Raw genomic sequence first — 20,052 nt, 5'->3', positions numbered from 1 at the left:
TAATGGACATCGTCAAAGACTATAGAAAAATCTAGGAACAGCTTCAGTAAAGGTGTGGAACTTTGCCGTCAGTTAATTTACGTTGAGAAGCTCCAAGTGTTAAGAGTCCATCGGAGGGCATTCCATCGAAATCCTTAAATCTCAATTTAGACTTTTGAGCCAGACGTCTTCCCTCGGCGAGCTCGCCATAAAGGAGTTGTTTGGGAAGTCGACTGTCTAACATCCTCACCACATGTCCAATCCATCTCAGTCTATGCTTAATATATATATATATATATATATATATATATATATATATATATATATATATATATATATATATGCATAAATTTGTGTATCGTCTAAGGGCATAAAATGGTGTTCTAACGAATGTGTGTATAAAGATTATATACGTTTGTATTCACTTGTCACAGTCGTCTATATAATGCGTGTATATACGTGTGTTCGTCTAATCTAGTTTTTCTACTCTCCACCTTCATTCCTGCATATATATATATATATATATATATATATATATATATATATATATATATATATAGACTAGCAAAAGTAGTCGCCGTTGACTGGGTTCAAAAACAGCCTACAGAAAATGGACTCTGATTTATGAAAGTATGATAGGTTATGAAAAGGAAGGGTTGTAAAGAGATAGCTTCGAATTTGGGGGTATAAAAACCAAAGCAAAATATGATGAAAGTAAAAATAAAATAGATAAACCCCATAATTTATTATACCATAGCTGTTCACACTGAAACACTTATCACAATATTCTGTGGATATATATTAAAAACCTTGTTAAACTTTGTGACATATTTCTATTCTATGAAGGTCAGGCGCGAACGAACACCTCATAATTTTATTATACCATATTTCTTCAAACTGAAACATAATTATCAAAGTATACTTACGCAGATAGATATGAAAAGTCTTTATTAAAGTTTGTGCCTATTTCCATTCTATAGAGGCCAGGCGCGAACGCAGACCCCACAATTTTATTATACCATCCATATTTAAGTTAAAACATACTTCTCAAAGTATTCTTATGTACATCTATATCAAAAACACCTGTAAACGTTTTTTTTTTATTTAAAATTTTTTTATTTCCATACTTTGTGGACCAGGCGCGTATGCAAACCCCAAAATTTTAATGAACCACCGTTTTGCCAGATCAAACATACCCATTCCTGTGTCTCGATACATCTTCTATCATTATATGTAATCAGTTTTTTAAAATAGTCAACCATATAGGAGCCTATTCGTGACCACACACACACACACACTCACACACACACAGCTTTATATATATATATATATATATATATATATATATATATATATATATATATATATATTCACCTTTTCCCCTTCTGTTAAAAGATAGAATTTTCTGATCGCCGAAGACAAGAATCAAGCAATCAAGCAGACACACATGTTTTTATTTGTTTTTGTTATAGCTCACAGTCCTTTAAACTTATTAATTATGAATTCAATTATTCATACGAAAGTGCATTTTAAAGGTAATAATAATAATAATAATAATAATAATAATAATATATATATATATATATACATATTATTTTTAAAATGCACTGATTGATATAATAATTAAGTGATTGATTTTGCGCCACAACACAGATATTGTCAAGAATTGTAAATGTCAACTAAATTAAAGGAATAAATTATAAGGTGGTCAACATCATGAATTTTGGAATATAGCTTTTGTTATTTATTCATTATATATATATATATATATATATATATATAACTACTTAATTTACTCACATAAGATTAATATACGAAATATACGAAAGTATAAATTTATGCGTAAACTTTAAGTATTTACTTCAAAAGTGCTCAATACGTAGGTAGAGCTAGTTAGTAAGTTATAAAATATATATGGCGATTAAGCTTTATGTCTTAATCGCCATATATATTTTATAACTTACTATATATATATATATATATATATATATATGCACTTGTCATCCTTTTTTATAAGATGGAATCGTTCAATCGTCAAAGACAAGATACAAGCAAGCAAGGTGCACATAGTTTTATAATTATGTAGATAAATAAAAGAGTAAATATATATATATATATATATATATATATATATATATATATATATATATATATATATATATATGTGTGTGTGTGTGTGTGTGTGTGTGAAAATACCCTTAAACTACTGGTCACATACCACTGAAATTAACAGGAAATAATAATCATATACCAAGGATGGTTTATAACGAGTAAAATCTTTGTTTGGATGGATGAAATACGGGTACATAAATATCTTGGCAAGTTAAAATTCAAAATGTTCAACTTGCTTATATATTTCTATTACTTTTGTGCATGCGCAAATTCATTCATAGTTTGAGATAGTTTGATTTTAAATCTTTGTTTGCTAGAGATCGCAAAGGTCAAATCTTTTGAACTTTTACCCCTTGGTAAACAAATTTTCGTCCAAAAACCGATTAAAAAGCTTGCCCTATGTCTAAATACACTTTATGTAAAATTTCAAATGTTTAGACCAAAAATTGTCTGAGAGGTCAAATTTTTTAAAACTTTGACCCCAATTTTGACCTCGTAACATTTATTGTTTTGGGCTCAAATCAAATTAAAAAGTTTGATCCATGTCCAAGGAACCTAGATCTAAAATTTCAAGTGTTTAGACCAAAAATTAGCAGAGGAGTTTGGTGGAGTTTTCAAAGGTCAAATCGTTGAACTTTGATCCATTGACAGCCAAATTTCTGACCGAAAACCAATTAAAAAGATTTTCCCAAATCTCAATACCCCTTATGTCAAATCTCGAGTTTGTAGACTGAAAATTGACAGAGTAATTTGGTAGAAAAATTTATATACATAGACAGACACACAGACAATTTCACTTTTGTAAATATATAGATATACGAAATCTGTAAGAATTAAAATATCATATTTAAGCGTACTTTACGACCGAGCTATGTCCGGCGTCCCTATTAGCTTAGATAAATACTTTTGCAGTTTTAACAAAAGAGCTACAATAATATCAGAGCGTCTTTATTTATGTTGAACATCTACAGAATACCGGCATCAATATATTACTTTGAATCGACTATGAATAAGAGTCCCCTGTGGAATTTCCATAAGTCTCGCTATATATTTGAAGCTCTGTGCATTTAATTATTACTTTTTTATATTATTAATTTAAATTTATTCAACAGCAATAACAAATAGTTAATTAATAAAACGCCTCTTTTCAAAACCAATATGCAAATATCATGAAGTTTTGTCAGCTATCCTGCTGGCTTGAATGATCTGGAACCTTTCCACAAATAGTGGTGACAGAGAGGCGCTAAAAACAAATCAATTCATGATAATTCCATGTGTGGCATGTTATTTTTTTATTTTGCATTTAAAAATCCATATTTTTAAAAAATACACCTAGATCTATTTTTAAAATATTTAAAACTAGCATGACCTGTGGAAATTCCATGGAATGAGAAATATATTTAATCAACAACTGTGTTTTGATTAAATATATATTTGTTTAAGATAACGCAAAAAAGTTTTTTCTTTGGACAAAAAAACCAATAACATACAGAAGATATGAGTTTATTAACATTTACTATAAAAATAGTGTCCATTGTATTTTAAATATAGAATCGACCCAAATGAGATAAATAATTGTTACTAATAAATAGCCAATAACTAATATTGTGCTACATAGTTCAATACACATAATGAAACCATGAACATTGTAAGACATGCTCTTGAATTCATTCCTTCAGTCCAGCACCAACACAAGACAATGTTCTTCGTTTTTTGCCCTTTTTCTTTTGAATGTCCCCTTTTATACATAACGGTTAGCTGACTTCCTTCTTCAGTGAAGAACCACTGCACGTCGGAATTACTAAGAGTTCCTTTCTCACACTATTAAAACAATTATCATATATTATGATTACCATGATATTCGAAAACGAGGCTACATCAAAGGCTAGTCACTCTCATATTATTGTTCAGAGTTGCCAGATTGGCCCTTTTAAAGCCAATTCTCGCAAATTTGGCCATTTTTTTTTAAAAACAGTTTAGCATTAAAAAAAATGTATTTTTTATATGTACAGATTTCTAAATTGGCCTTTTAAAAGCCAATTTTTGCGAATTTAGCCTTTTTTGAAGCAGTTTGAGGTTTAAAAATCATTGTCCATTGTATTTCAAATATAGAATCGACCCAACTGAAATCGACCCAAAGTTTTTGTAACGTAGCTTTCTAGATTAACCTTTTTAAAATGATCCATTGTATTACTGAATACAGAATCGACCCAAATGAATCGACCCAAAATTTTTGTAAAGTAGCTTCCTAGATTGGACTTTTTAAAACCAATTTCGCGAATTTGGCCCTTTTTTGAACCATTTAAAATATGTATTTTTGAAACACACAGCTTGCCAGATTGGTCTTTTTAGAGCCAATTTTCGCGAATTTGGCTTTTTTTTTTTTTTAAAGCAGTTTGACCTTCAAAAATTATAGTTGACATTTTTCAAAAGGTAACGTACGGAAAAACTAAGGAAGAAACAAACAGAATATTTTATAGATAGTTTAAAACTGTAATCTTACCTCCATTTGTAGAGTATTGAACGATGACGCTTTGGTCCCTGCTTTTTGGTACGGAACATAAAGGATCACTTTGATCGCCACCAATCAGCGCTATATATTGGATGAAGCTAAAAATATTACAAGAAAAAATAGTAAAGAATAAATTATTAGATATTCGCGTGGGTGAGTTAGCTAGTACATACATTAGTACATATTTTAATAGTTAGGTTATGAGTAGGGCTATGACAAGAAAATATTCTTTTCATTAGTTTGACTCTCGAGTATATATCAGTTAATATCTTATATGTTTTCAAATAGAGATATGGTTCTCCATTGATTAACTGTGTCTAACTGTGTCAGATATATACCCGAGAGTCAAAATAATGATACGAATATTCTCTTGTCATAGCCCTAGTTATGAGACAGGAAATGGTCTAGACAAGAGGTCAAAAAGGTCAGCAGGGGATTTATGGGATCCGAGTTCTCCACACAAGCGGACACACAAACACAAAAGGATGACCTTAAGGCAAACACGATTATCGCCCTTAAACTCTGGCAATATCATTCTTTGCCACAAGGGGGCGATATAGCCACCTTAACTTCCGGTTTGTATCTTTCATTCTCTTTTTGCTCGACCTCTCAGCAAAAGCAGATGTGACGAAAAATACTTCCCGGTTTTAGCAAACAGCCAGACCGACGTTCAACCTCTCATTTGCGACCAAAACGCAAGTAACATTGATCATATGAATCTTACAATAGAAAAATGTGAACGTGAAAAGTAATATGCTTAAGCTTAAATATGGAAAAGTTAAGGACTAGTTGTTAAAACCTGGAAAAGAAAAGGACAAGATATTCTAGTAAAAAATATAATAAATTTATAACTTAAAATATTGCAGCATTAAGAATTGATTATATCTATCTATATATCTATAAAAGTGAACGTGTCTGTCTGTATGTCTGTCTGTGTGTCTGTGTGTTTGTCTGTCTGTCTGTGTACATTTCCCTACGCAATAACTCTGTCAATCTTTAGTCTACAGACTCGAAATTTGAAATACCGGGTACTGAGATTTGGGAAAATTGATGTGACGGGTGTCAGCCAGAAATTTGGCTATTAAGGGGTCAAATTTCAACGATTTGACCTTTAAGAACTCTACCAAACTCCTCCGACAATTTTGGGTCTAGACACTTGAAATTTTAGATATAGGTTCCTTGAACCTGGATCTAACTTAATAAAGTGATTTGAGCCCGAAACTATAAATTTTAAGGGGTCATAATAGGGGTCAAATTAAAAAAAAAATTTACTCTTTTTTTTTTTTGCTCAGCATACACCTCCAAACACCCGGGCAACGCCGGGCTGAAATACTAGTAATGTTATAAATTAAATTAAAAATAAAAATTCTTAATGCTTCAATATTTTAAGTTATAAATTTATTATATTTTACTAGAATATCTAGTCCTTTACTTTTCCATGTTTAAGCTTAACCATATTACTTTTCATGCTCGCAATTTTTCTATTGTAATCCATGATTTTTCCAGGCTTCCAGTAAATTCACTTGTTCTTTGTTTAATTTCAGTCTTATTTTTGCCCCCATAAACATAATATACACATATGTAATAACAATGAACGGCACTCGTCTGCTTTCAATAAAATCCTCGAATTATCTCCCTTTCATTCTTTCATTCTCTCTGTTTTATTTATTACTTCTCTTTTCGCTGAAGCGACATGGTTGCTATGGAAACCAGTCATAAAAAGCGTTGCTCACCTCCTTACGTTTTTTTACGATTTTGAACACCAGAAAATTCATCATAACTTTTGTGTTACTGGACGAAACTTGAAATTGTTTTTTTTCACAATATAGCTGAGAAGTTGATCTGTTATAATTGTTTGAAATTTGGCCGAAAAATGCGTGAGCAATTCTAAATGACTAGAACTGTATTTGTTGCATATTTTTTATGATACTATAGACATCTCCATCAGTGTTAGGAAGTGAAAAAAGATGAAAAACTATAACAAAAAGTTATAGGAAGTGAGGTTAGTAGAAAGAAAATAAAAGAGCTTGTACACCAAAGATAGCTACAATAGGATTGTTAATCAAGGTGTGGCAGTGACTGAGGCAAAGATAATAAAGGTCAATATATTTAGAGTTTGTTTACAGGCAGTTTTAGGAGTAAGAGTGTTTTGAGACAATTTAAAACAGCTAAGGACAGTTTACGGATAATCTTGAGTTTGCAACAATTAAGGACAGTCTCCAGTTTTGGACAATTGACGGCACGTTGTAGATTGGGAGCGATTTAGGAGGCTGAGATGAACTGACGTGAAACTGACGACAAAGAAATCTCGAGAGATGACTAAGATGTGAATGCTAGCGTTCAGATGGCCGTTTTCCGTGATGACGTCACACACACATACACACACACACAGCGAAACTGACATCTACTGAATATGTCATGATTTGTGTTTTCTATGTTTTGTTTTATTTTTTATACTTATGAACCAGTGCTTGCCCTCATTAGTTGCCATTGTGTGAGAGACGACGACACAGCCAGAACGAGAACGGAAAGCAAAGGAGAAGAAAACCATGGAGCACAATTGTTGTCAATAAAGAGCACATGGTTGCATATTTTTACCTAAATCCCAAAAGTTGGAACACCATAATTGTTAATCTTAGTAGACTCTTCCAAATGAGATATATTGTGAAATAATGTCAGTATAAACAAAGGGAGATAATTTATATTTTCTACAGCTTCTCTTTGGTTTTTGTTTGATTTCATCTTTTTTCTATATCTTCCTCGGGAGTCATTTTTGATATACTTACGTTGCGTCTCTGAGGTCCAAGTCAATGGTCGTCGCAAGTCTCATGCCCATGCCTGCAAACACCAATGCAGTTCCGTCGACCAGTTCTGTACAGGCATCTCGAATTGTCGCTCCTTGAACGAGAAACCACTTAGTCTTGTCAACCTCCGTTTTGTTGAAATTGTCTTTTAACTGAGTCTACGTAAAAGAAGAGAAACAAATTCATTTTAGTAACAACACTAGTTTAAAGAAGAATGCGCAATCCAAATGAAGTATAAATCTATAATATAAATTTCACCTGTCTATTTAGATGTATGTATGTATGTATGTATGTATGTATGTTATTGTCAGGTCATGTCATATGTTACTGGTACCATGTAACCCAGTACTACCTGCCTCATGGTCGGGTCACCGGCGACTAAACTGGTTCCCCCACCAGACTTGTTTGGTGAGGAGGGTGGCTAGTTTCCCTGAAGGATTAAAAACAAGACCTTCCAAAGGGCGAATGAACCCTTTTTTGGGGTCAACGGCCAACTAACACCGTGTATATTTGTGTGTATGCATGTGTATATTGGGCTGGAGAGGGCTTCGGTAAGCCGTGGTGATGGCAACCTTTCTAGGAGAAGCAAATCACTGATTAAAAAAAACCATAAAGCGGGAGACCAGTACCCGCATTAAGCTGGTCTTCAGTTTAACTTGTTGCTGGCTATCTTGCTCTTGCTTGTTGCTGGATCTCAACATTTTGAACGGAGAGAAAGACTTAGCTGTCGTACATAGATACTCCCTCAGGCATTTGTCTATAAAAATGGTCCTGTGGCAATGGAAAAGTTGTGCCGCGTGGAGGCTTGAAATGTTGGAAGCGTGTAATAATTGATCTTAATGACCGTCTTCAGTATCATGCCTACTTGAGCGTGTGAATTCACCAGTAGGACTAAAAAAAAAAAGTCATTTTTGGGCTCATAGACATTAAGTGTCTGAGGGAGTGGCCCATGTCTGACAAGACGTTGCAATAATCATCATATGTATGTATGTATGTATGTATGTATGTATGCATATTTATATACGGCATAATCACGTCGACACACCGGTTCTCGTCAAATCACCGAAATTAAGCAACGTTGAGCCTGGCTAGTACCAGATAAGTGAATTTGGGAATTCTAGGCGCTGTATGTGCTTTCCGCTTATCTCGGCATTGTTTCAAGTCGTCCTGAACTTCCACTTGCCACTGGTATTCAACAATGTCGAATCAGGAGAGGTGTGGTTGGAGATTACGCAACTCCTGCCACAAAAAATTCATGCGCAGTTACTCTTACAATGGATATCACTAGTCTGTTATGACTGAAGGAAGCCTATGTATGCATGTATGTATATATGTATGTATGTTTGTATGTCTACCTAAAACTTTCGACAGAGGCGATGGATTTTCACGAGATCGGTATCGTTTTGAAGCTCGACCCTCTGAACGACAGATAACGAAAAATTGGCTAAAATCATTAATTCCTTCACCCTAAACTGGGCACTTTTCAACGAGGAGGGGCCATTTTTCGCCGATATTTTCGAAAGTCATTCCCACTTTTCGATTTACTAGCCTTAATTTAAACCTTCGCCACTGCCTGTTTCGCAATGGACGCAACAGCCAAGACGTCATGTTTTTTTTCACGTTCTTTTCCTCTTTCGCGGTACGAGTTCGAGCCTGCCTGCCTACTACGGGCACATAGGCTAATTATATTATAAAACTCAAAATCGTCTTACTTGAGCATTGAAACCGTGTATCTGGTATACAACTTCCGGTTGGAGAAATTTTGTGCATGTGTAATTAAATAAAAACAAAGCCATGAAGGCTTTTGTTTTTAATCAACAAGTTTTTCGCATTTAAAATATTCAAATAAAAACAAAACTAAATACCTTCTCCTTTTTTTATCCGCATTTTAAAAATTTTATTTGTATTTTTTATTGCAAGTTAAATCATTTTCAAACAATTTTTATTTAAAAAAAGTTTATAACATTAGGTAAAAGTGCTCCAGAGGACCAACTAAAGATTTGCCTTTTAAAACTTGAATTTTAGATGGTATTCCACTTTTATTTAATGTTATAAACTTTCATTGCATGTTGAAATTGTTTTCATGCAATTGATTTTTATTTAAAAGAAACAATAACTCAAATCCAATCCGAGATTGTTCAGGAAATGTTACAAAAGATTTTAGTACGATTCTTTAATAAAAAAAAATCAAACTTTTTTCACTTCATTTTTTTTTTTTACCAATTTAAAAACTTCTTTTCTTCATTTTTTCATAGTACAATTTGGGACACTAAAACTAATGCAAAACCTTTAACATTATAAAAAACATTAATAACAAAAAAGAAGCTGATATTTGGAAATGATAAATTAGTGTTTCCATGGAAAAATGTTCAAATATCAGCTTCGTTTTTTGCTTTTAAATAAAAATTAAATGATTCTAAATATAACTAAATAAAAAGGTTTCAAACTGTTCTAAAAAATGAAAATGAAGGAAAAACTAAATAATAAAGTGAAGAAAGATAAATAAACGTTTTTTTATTTTTTAAATTAAAGAATCGTTCTAAAAACTTCTCCGAACTTCACTCTGCAATTTGCGTCGTATATTTTTCCAGAGAATTCATTGTCAATCCCAAATATCAGTTTTTTTTCTTTCTTCTAAATAAAAATTAAAATAATTTTTGTCACAGGAACTAATAAGAAAAAACAAACATATGGAATAAGTGGCTAAAAAGTGGGTGCTCACTAAACGCTAATGTCTTGGCAAAATAGAGTTATCTCCCTTATATTAGTGACGACATATACAACAATACCGGAAAATAGCCGTTGACTTGTGATAAGTGCTTTCGTTAAGAGTCGCAAAGCCATTTGACGGAAGTGACGTCAGACAAATTTTAAGATTCAGATAACCAACACTGCATATAATGCAACTTTTATAAAGCAAATATAAAAATATAAGTTTTGATAAATTTTTATTGGTTTTCACCTTAACATTTTCATTTAAAATGACGACTTGGAAAGTTTTCGGGTATGGTGAAAACGAATATCGCATTTAAATTTTCTGTAAATAAGTAGTTTTCCGAAAATTAAGCAATATAATACTATATTGTTAAATGTGGTGGACATTTTATGCGCAAGCTCGCATATTTTTCTGTAATTAATATATTCACTATTCCATAGCTTGCCATAACATATACTGACCCAACGGGTCACGGCTAGTCTAGTAAGACTCTTTACCTGTGCCTTAACCTAAACGTAGATTCCATGAACAAAGTTTCTTTCCTAGAACGGCACGCTTGTGGAACTGTCTTCCGTTTGCCTGCTTTCCAGCTGACTACAATATGACCGTCTTCAAGTCCAATGCAAACAAGTTCTTGATGAGCCGTTCCACTTAAGTTAACAAATTCACCGAATCTCCACTACTAATGATTACTATGATTCTGATACTTCACCCTCTTTAATCCTTATCCTAGAGTGGACCCTGCGCCTTGATAAGTGGTGACTCCTATATATAAAAAAATGTAAATATACATTATAAAGTCAAGATATATTATATATATATATATATATATATATATATATATATAAGTCAATGTATGTGTGTGTTCTCTATAAAAGACAAGTGACATTCTCAAGATTGTACTCTGGTTTGGAGTTACATAATATGCTCTGAGAAATTATCGCCTCTACTTTTTTTACGCTTGCTTGAACCTATCTGTGAAGCCTTCCGCTTGGCCATTGGATCTTAGATGGAATGGAGAGGTTTTCAGATGAATTTGTAGAAATATCTAAATTCTTTAGTCATAAGAATTAAACCTGGAGTATAAAGAGCAGAATTTATTTTAACGTATTAATAAATGTATTAATACTTTTAAAAGAACAGTGCCTATAGTACTGTAGATATATAATAAGCTCAATAGGTATATGTATCCTAGAGCTATATTAATATTGAGTAAAAAGATCAATAATTATGAATTAAAAATCAGTTAAAAAACAAAACAAAAACAAACAAAATCAACTCAAGTGTACAATCGTTTCGGAAACGATGTTCATTTTATTGAAATTAACAATAATTGAACATAATCTCCTCATTAGCAAAAATAGGGGGGGGGGAGAAGTTTATGACAACAAAATAAAACTAGTATTTTTGTCGTAAGTAAGGTGGATATTCCTTATTTAGTTTCATTAGAAAATGTGTTGTTTCAAATCGAAGATCAAAATGAGTGAACAATTAGATTCTGATCAAAGAATGTGGGGCGATGTAAATATAAGTGAAAACAGAGACTATGAGTCAGAGAGAGGAGAAAGAAACCAGCTGATACACTTCTGCCGTCGCCGCCACACAAAAACCCCATAATGACCTCATCTCTCTCTCGTGTCATATTATCACTGTAATGTAAATAAAACTTTGTTGATTTAAAAAAGGTTTTTATTACAAAAATCACGGTCATCAGAGTGTATATACTATATCACGCATTTTGTAAAAGTGCGAACCATAATTTATATCGAGAACAATATCTGATTCACACGCACGCACACACACATTGTTTGAAGTAACATTTTATTACTTTTATTTTTTATCTAAATAATAAAAAGGAATAGATAAAACAAATTACCGGTTGAAATCCGTTGCCACTCGGGTAACACGCGTCCCATATATAGCCGTCATCGCATTCACATCGTCCGTCATTGCAGAAGCCATGACCTTGACACATACTGTTACAGGCGGGGCCGATGTAGATATCTTTTATCGCCCATTCTTTGCCATCTTCAGAATTCTTTTGCAGACCTGGGGAATGCTGGAACCACTGGAATCGCGTAGAACTAAACGAGAGAGAGAGAGAGAGAGAGAGAGAGTAAAAAAGAAAGGAAAAACAATTGATCAAAGTAATTGTAGACCATTAAATGTTAATAAATTTTTTCTATCATTTTTACTACAGTTATTCGATAAGCGGCCTTTGCGTTTATAACTACACATTACTCACAATATCTATCATATACAACTCTTCATAGATAATACAAGTACAGTGCAAATAAACTCGAAATCTATAAACACAGATATATACAGAAACATTAACTCCCTATGAATGTTGCAAGATTGAGCTGATTTCACATTTAACGTTAAGTCGTTTTTTCGCAATAGTGCCTCAGTTATACAGAGACTAGCAAGGAAACCCGACGTTACTAGTGATTGAATGAGAATCAACTAATGTTCCACAAAGACATACACAGAAACATTTACTCCCAATGAATGTTGCAAGATGAGATGATTTCAGATTTAACGTTAAGTTGGTTTTTATTTTCGCAATAGTACCTCAGTTATACAGGAACCCCGATATTACCTGGGATTGAATGAGGATCACCGAAGGTTCCACACTCTCGTTACTTTCATTGTCTTCGAATTCAGTGAAATCGACCATTTTTTAATCAAATTATTAGATTACTTGTTCTTGTCAAAATCCAACCGTAATGCACCGAGATGAAACTTCACATGCTTTCCCGCGATGACTTAGTTCACAATACACTGTAGTCTACATTGCACTGTAGAGAACCTTCTGTTAATTTTATAAAATTATGTTTTATAATGGCTTGAATTAAAGTTTAAAATGCAAAAGCCAAGTATCAGGTTCAAGTGCTCTAAACAGAAACATTCCTTTCGAATGTGCCCATATCTTATGAAAGAACCTGATTTTATATACCGGGCCTTTCTGCTTGTGTGATGATGAAACTTCTCAAATGAACTTATGATATTAGGCTGTATAAAGGTGTTAATTTTGGTCAAAATCGGACTCTTCCTTCTTTGATCAGATTTTTCGATTATTGATTTTCAATACTTATTGATTTTCAATACTTATTGATTTTCAATACTTATTGGAAGAATTCTGATACAAAACCTTTCTAAGAATACTCTTAGACACATAAAGTACATTAGCATGAAATTAAAAAATTCGGCCCAGCCGTATGGAAGTCACAAGGAACTCTCTCTCTCTCTCTCTCACACACACACACACACACACACACACACACACACACACACACACACACACACACACACACACACACACACACACAATCAAAATGCCTTTTATATATAAGTAGAATATAGAGATTAAGACGTTCTCATTTCGTTCTTCCTCTCGTCTATCGACCCCATCGAAATGCCAAACAAATAAATGAAATATTTTGAACTCATTTTTTTTTTTGAGAGACACTTTTATTTCCTGTCTGTACTTCCCATTATACATAACAAATTTGGACAAACCTGTCACCGGCTAGCAATGAATCATTGTCGTCTGCTATCTTTCTCCTGCTGTTCATGCCGTCACGTCTTTCCCACTCCACTCTCTCTGTCTTACTGCTGCTGCTATCTCCGTGTGAGTCATCAGTCCTGTTACCTCCTACTGCTCCTCTGTCTATATCACTGCAGCAACTTTTGTCTACGCAACGTCGACGCACATTATGGTACAAACTTAGAACAAGGTTTATGGAAATTTAGCTATTTAAACACCTGATTATGGAACCAAATAAGAACAGAACATTTTTTTTATTACTTACCTTGATACCATATGTCCTTTCAGGGGAATAATGATTCTTTCCCAGGCATAAGTTGGATAATAAATAGACTTGGTTGAAGCATCTGTATTGCATTGTGGATCCTTGGTGATGCACTGCGGACTTACATAGTACCAATTTTTACCATAGTTTATCGAGTACTGGAGGTGTACCGGCGAGATAGAACTGTTCCATGGTGCACCACACCCGACATTAATAGAAAATTGGAGTATGTAACCATCTTCAATATTCACGTCTCGACTGGTCAGTTTGGCCCCTTCACCCTCTACGGGTTTGGCCACTGCAGCCTCTTGCTGACCACAGTACTCTCCAATTTCCAGATTTCTCGTTGTCAACCATTCAGGTGGTGTGAATACGGATGTCGTGAAGTTGCTCGTAACGGCCAGGGGGTTGATCGTGTTGCCTCCAATGATAATCTCATCGATAGCCCAATCACCTAGAAGACGTCCACCATGTGTAGGTTGCCACCATCGGACGCGGACACCTTCTTTTTTGGCCCCAGGGGGTATTTTAAAGTTCACAAACCTGGAAGGAAATCGATGACAGATCTAACATATAAAATTATCTTGTTGGGATTTCAAAATCATATTCAAATAAGCTGACAAACTTTCGTGTTTTTTTTTTATTCTTTGGACTATTTTTTTCAAACTACTGTTCTCACAACGTTTCGGGTGATGTAACTTCCGTCCATCTTCAAGTGTACCTTGTAAAACTTGGATATCTTTCTATCAGACTTTAGAGTCTTTTTGTCGACCTGGAAAATCTTCACAGAATCTTGAACAGAACTCATTATTTAATCCATGGGGAGAAGCATATTCCTGTTTTGTTAGCCACAACTAAGTAGGAGTCCTAAGTAATTTGTAAATGTATTTTGAGTATCGCCTGCTCTGAGATTTGAACCTTCGACCTTTGGAAGAGTGTAACTTACAACTGACTTTTATTAAGTATTTTATCTAGGATAGAATAAGAGAAGGTTGGAATTAGGAAAGACTTGAGAGTTGAACAAGAATATACCTGATTAGGTCCTTGTGAAAGATCCCCCGAGTACGACAAGATATACCTGAAGAGGGTCGGAGGTTACATAACTGACAAAGGTTTTTTAAATTTTGAGATGAGGATCTGTTATTTGTATTATTTGGAATCTTTGGACTACAGTTCTCATCTTGCCATTTTCACAAAAAGTGTGTATATATATATATATATATATATATATATATATATATATATATATATATATATATATATATATATATATATTGCAGTATTACCTAGTTTAACACTAAAATCACCGAGTAATACACAAGATACAGAACTTACTATATAAGAGTTTTGAATTTAGTATAAACGTTAAAAATCTAACCAAATTACTTGAGATTCATTAACAAATAAAACACTAAAAATGATAATTTAAAGTAAGAAACCATAAATCTCATTAATTCAGAATTTTTTGTCCGGTTTCAAAATAGTCCAAATTTAACAATTCTTGCCGTAATTTAGAACAAATTTACGAAAATAGGGCCCATATAAATTTCTTCAATACGGATGGTGGACATATTAAAAAGTACGAGGGGGTGGTATTTACTGTCCGGTGTAGTTTTAACAGAATGAAAATGTGTCAAGATATGTACAAACTTTGTATTTTTTTTCAAACATGTCTGATGAGGTGCAACTACGAAAATTCTTAAATGATATAAAATTCAAAATTTTCTGGTTTATGTCGAAACAATTGTAATATCCGAAAAATACAAATATGAAGTTATTCCTTCTTCTTGTTTTTGGTTTTTGCCAGTATATATATATATATATATATATATATATATATATATATATATATATATATATATATATATAAAATGGGTTAATAAATCCCAACGAAAGAAAGATGTATATTTAAATATATATATATATATATATATATATATATATATATATATATATATAGAGAGAGAGAGAGAGAGAGAGAGAAATAAAAAGGAACAAACCGTATTATGTGTTCATCAACGTTTCGTCTTTATTTCGAGATTTCCTCTAGATATTATAGTATTGTCGGAATACTATTTCCATATTTCTCATCATATATATATATGGTCATCCATATGCAGTATTGTTTCGCTGTTTCACGGCTCACTAGTGCGGCTAGACAGGCAACTGCCTCAAGCCAGGATCGAAACCCGACCGCCCAAATGACAGTCAAGTCTTCTCACCATTGCGCTATACGGCTGCTGCTGTGTGGGTAATGAATTAACGATGTTTTGACATCGTTCAAATATCTCCGCTCGATTTGTTTACACAAAGAGCGTCGCCTTATATATATATATATATATATATATATATATATTAGACTACTCGTGACCCGTTGGGTCAGTATGTTATATTAGCTATGGAATTTATGTACGAGCATGACACTTGTGACGTAAAGAAAATAGTTTTTTTTAACATAACCGAAACATTTCTATGAAAGTATATTAAAATGAAAAAATTATATAGATAGATTTCTATCAGTCGTTCTGTTTATTTTAATTGATTATTTTTGAAAAAAAAATTTACGGTTACTAAAGTGGTTGGCCATACTTATAGGTAACTGTGCACTGAACAGATACCACAATACTTATTATAATTAAATTCAAATTTTAATATGTCTGCTTTTTTTTTTACATCGTTCATTTCTGTATTACGTTTAAGTTATTTTAAACCCCACTCTTCACATGTTAAATAATAATTTCGAAATAATAACGTTAATATTTCAGCGTTCCAATTGTTCTTTTGTTTTTTGTTTATTTTAAACCCCACTCTTCCCATGTTAAATAATAACGTTAATATCTCAGCGTCCCAATTGTTCTTTTTTTTTGTTTTTTCGCGTTTAAATTATCCAAATAAACAATTGTTAATACTGTCTGCTTTTTTTTTTTACATCGTTCATTTCTGTATTACGTTTAAGTTATTTTAAACCCCACTCTTCCCATGTTAAATAATAATTTCGAAATAATAACGTTAACATTTCAGTGCGCATGTCATGCGCGCATGCGCAACCGGATGTCGTAAACCGGAAAGTGAGTTACATACATCGTTACAAGATCATTTGAGTTTTATAATTATAGAGATATATAAAACCTTTTTACTATTTTCAACAAAAAATTTAATATATTAGAATCCCGATAATGTTCATATATCAATAAAATCAAAGTCAAAATTAATTAATTAAGCTTCATCATTATTAGTTTTCATAATGAAGCATGCGTATAATATTTTCGTAAAAAATCAAAATACAAAATAATAACATCATATTTTGTATTTCCTTATACGTTACAATTGTTTCATAACCATCTGGACAAATTTAAATATTATATCATTTATAAATATTTCAAAAATAGTTACTCTTCAGACGACAAAATACAATAGTTATACATCTGTGAATACACGTATAATCTCTGTATTTTAAGATCTCAAACAGTTGGACCTACCTCCACACCACTCTTAGATTTTCTTTGTGTTTTTCATTTTTTCGATAACCTTCAAATTTTTTAAAATTCAAAGGCTATCAAAAAAAAAAAAAAATAAAAAAAATAAAATAATACTTACGTCGGTGTTTGGTAAAGATTGTAGTAAAGTTCGGTGATGTGCGACCAAGAAATTCCACCGTCTGCAGAATAGTCAATTAAAACACTTTGGTCCCTGTTCACGGGGTAAGTGTTGCAACCAAACATGAAGTAAAACTGGATGAATTTTGAGTCTCGCAAGTCGAGATCCCTACTGATGAGGATCCGGTTACAGCCCTACAAAGATAAATAGCAATAGTGAAACGATCAGAAATAATTTTTTATTTTAGGTAATGAGTCACTACTTGCCAAGGCTATTAGTCATTCAAGGTTAAGGATTAATAGGATGGATTGATAGTTGAATGATGATGAATATGATGAGAAGATTGAAAATGATGAATGGAATGAACAAAATTTGATTAATTATGACAAGTGTTTACTGACATTCGATTTGAAGATGACCATGTTGTATCCTTCAGGGAAACAATTCTCTAACAAGGTGTTACGCATATGTTAAGTCTTTAAATTTTGCTTCTGGAGATTCCGTTTGATATTAGACACACTTAGGAAGAAAGGAAAGTATTTTTTTTTTTATAGTTTTAGTAGCAATACAAGTTCTTTCTTGCTGTGAATATTTTACAAGGAGGAACCAGAGATTGGGGGTCAGTCGAGAAGCTTTCACTGAAATCACGATATAGATAAAGACTAGCAACGTCTCTTCTGTTTGAAGGGGGCTGTAGAGGACAGAGATCATTTTCCACTAGATTGCAATTTCGTTTTTGTACTCTGACAAGGCAAGATATAGTGCTCTGAGCGGCACTTCCACAGATTTGGTAGTAGTATTGTAACATAGCGCGAATGCACGTATATTAATGCATGCGAAATGACGTCACTGGTGGGGGAAAAGGACTATAAAAAAGAGAGAATGATTACGGTAGAGATGTAGATAACGTTCGCGATCACTTGGGAGGTGTAAAGGACGCTTGAGAAGACGATCACGTGAGAGACGTCACAGTGGTAGCGAGAGAATGAGGAAATAAATGTTGTAGCTACAAAGAGCAAACGAGTTGGAGCAGTGGCGTATCTAGGGTATGGCAGGCATGGCCTGTGCCATGGGCGCCACTCTGACATGGGCGCAAAAATTGCTTGACAAAAATTAAAATTTGAACATATGCGTAATTACTGGAGCGAGTTTTTCTGCATAATTCCGATATATTCAAACCGGAATAAACGGAAGGCCACCACCCTTTTTTATGCATTCCATATCAAATCATCCAGGGCTTGACACCCATACCCTCTGATTTGGCTGTAATTGGCAGTGCAGATAGACAATATAGAAACTAAGAAATCCTGAAAATTTGAGCATCTAATTCCAAGCGGTTTCCGATTTAGAGCATTTTTTGTTTTCGTTTTTGCTGCATAATGTGGCGCCCGGGATAAATTTTGTGATGTCATTTCTTTGAATATTTTCTGATTGAAAGATCGTGTGGCTCTGAAAATTTGCACAGGTAAGTATTTTGACCCAAGGAATCCAAAAATGGCATCAGAGAGATATCAAGGGTTTTTGGATTTTTTACCCACATGCACCAAAATCCAATAAAAAAGGGTGTGGCTGATATGGTAATGCATTTTCTTTTCATATATTTTTTCTAGACACAATAAATTACCTCTGGACCAAAAATGGTAAAAAGTTCTTCTTCCGTTCACTCACAGTTTCTGTTGAAAGTCGGGTCTATTTTCGATCATGAGAATATTACACGGTATCAAATACTTGACAAAACAGAACTTTGCTTTGCGAGGACACAGGGAATCACTTCAGGCAGATGGTAACTCAAATGTGGGTAATTTCCTTGGTTTAATGAAATTTCTTGCCGTCTTTGATCCTGTGATGCGAGAGCACCTCGCTCTTATTGAAAGTCATCCTTACGCATTATCTTACATTTCCCCAGGTGTTCAGAATGAATTTATTCATATTATGACATCTACCGTTCGCAAGAATTTACTAGACAGCATTAAAAAAGCTAAGTATTATGGTCTTCTATTCGACTCAACCCCGGACCAGGCACATCGTGAGCAGATTTCAGAAGTTGTAAGGTTTGTGGATATTGATTTTGAAAGGAAAACAGTTTGTGTTAGAGAGTCCTTTCTGGGTTTTCTCCATATACGTCAGAAGGATGCTGCAAGCTTCGTTGAAGTTATCATGCAACAACTGGAAAAAGACCAGATGAAGATAGAAGATTATCGGTCACAATGTTATGACAATGCTGCTGTGATGGCGGGACACAGAAGTGGTGTGCAGCAAAGAATAAATGAAAAAAAACAAGCTGGCAGTGTTTGTAAATTGTGATAACCATTCACTTAACCTTGTAGGTGTTCAGGCAGCCAGGCAAGACACAGAAATGGTCTCGTTCTTTGGAGTTATTGATTCATTGTATAGCTTCTTTTCCCGTTCCACACAGCGGTGGGAGAAATTAAAAGATGCTGTCCCACTGGTTTTAAAGGCTGAAGCAGAAAGCCGTTGGAGTTCTAGAACAGAAGCAGTGAAGCCTGTACAAATGTA

General features: G+C 33.4%; 1 protein-coding gene across 1 annotated transcript in view; it reads right to left on the bottom strand.

Moving 5' to 3' along the window:
* The window catches only part of LOC145243755 (reelin-like), a 64,294-nt gene that overhangs the window by 31,954 nt on the left and 12,288 nt on the right, over window positions 1-20,052 (bottom strand). Inside the window, exons 4-8 of the mRNA XM_080106799.1 lie at window positions 17,536-17,729; window positions 13,939-14,481; window positions 12,000-12,207; window positions 7,390-7,565; window positions 4,595-4,701 (exon numbers count right to left, since the gene is read on the bottom strand). Coding sequence (XP_079962925.1) covers window positions 4,595-4,701; window positions 7,390-7,565; window positions 12,000-12,207; window positions 13,939-14,481; window positions 17,536-17,729 — 1,228 coding nt within the window. The remainder of the gene's footprint in view (window positions 1-4,594; window positions 4,702-7,389; window positions 7,566-11,999; window positions 12,208-13,938; window positions 14,482-17,535; window positions 17,730-20,052) is intronic.

The sequence above is a fragment of the Euprymna scolopes genome, chromosome 22 (assembly GCF_053919585.1).
Source record: "Euprymna scolopes isolate OS-2025 chromosome 22, ASM5391958v1, whole genome shotgun sequence".
NCBI lineage: Eukaryota > Metazoa > Mollusca > Cephalopoda > Sepiida > Sepiolidae > Euprymna > Euprymna scolopes.
This window is presented reverse-complemented; position numbering and strand designations above follow the sequence as displayed.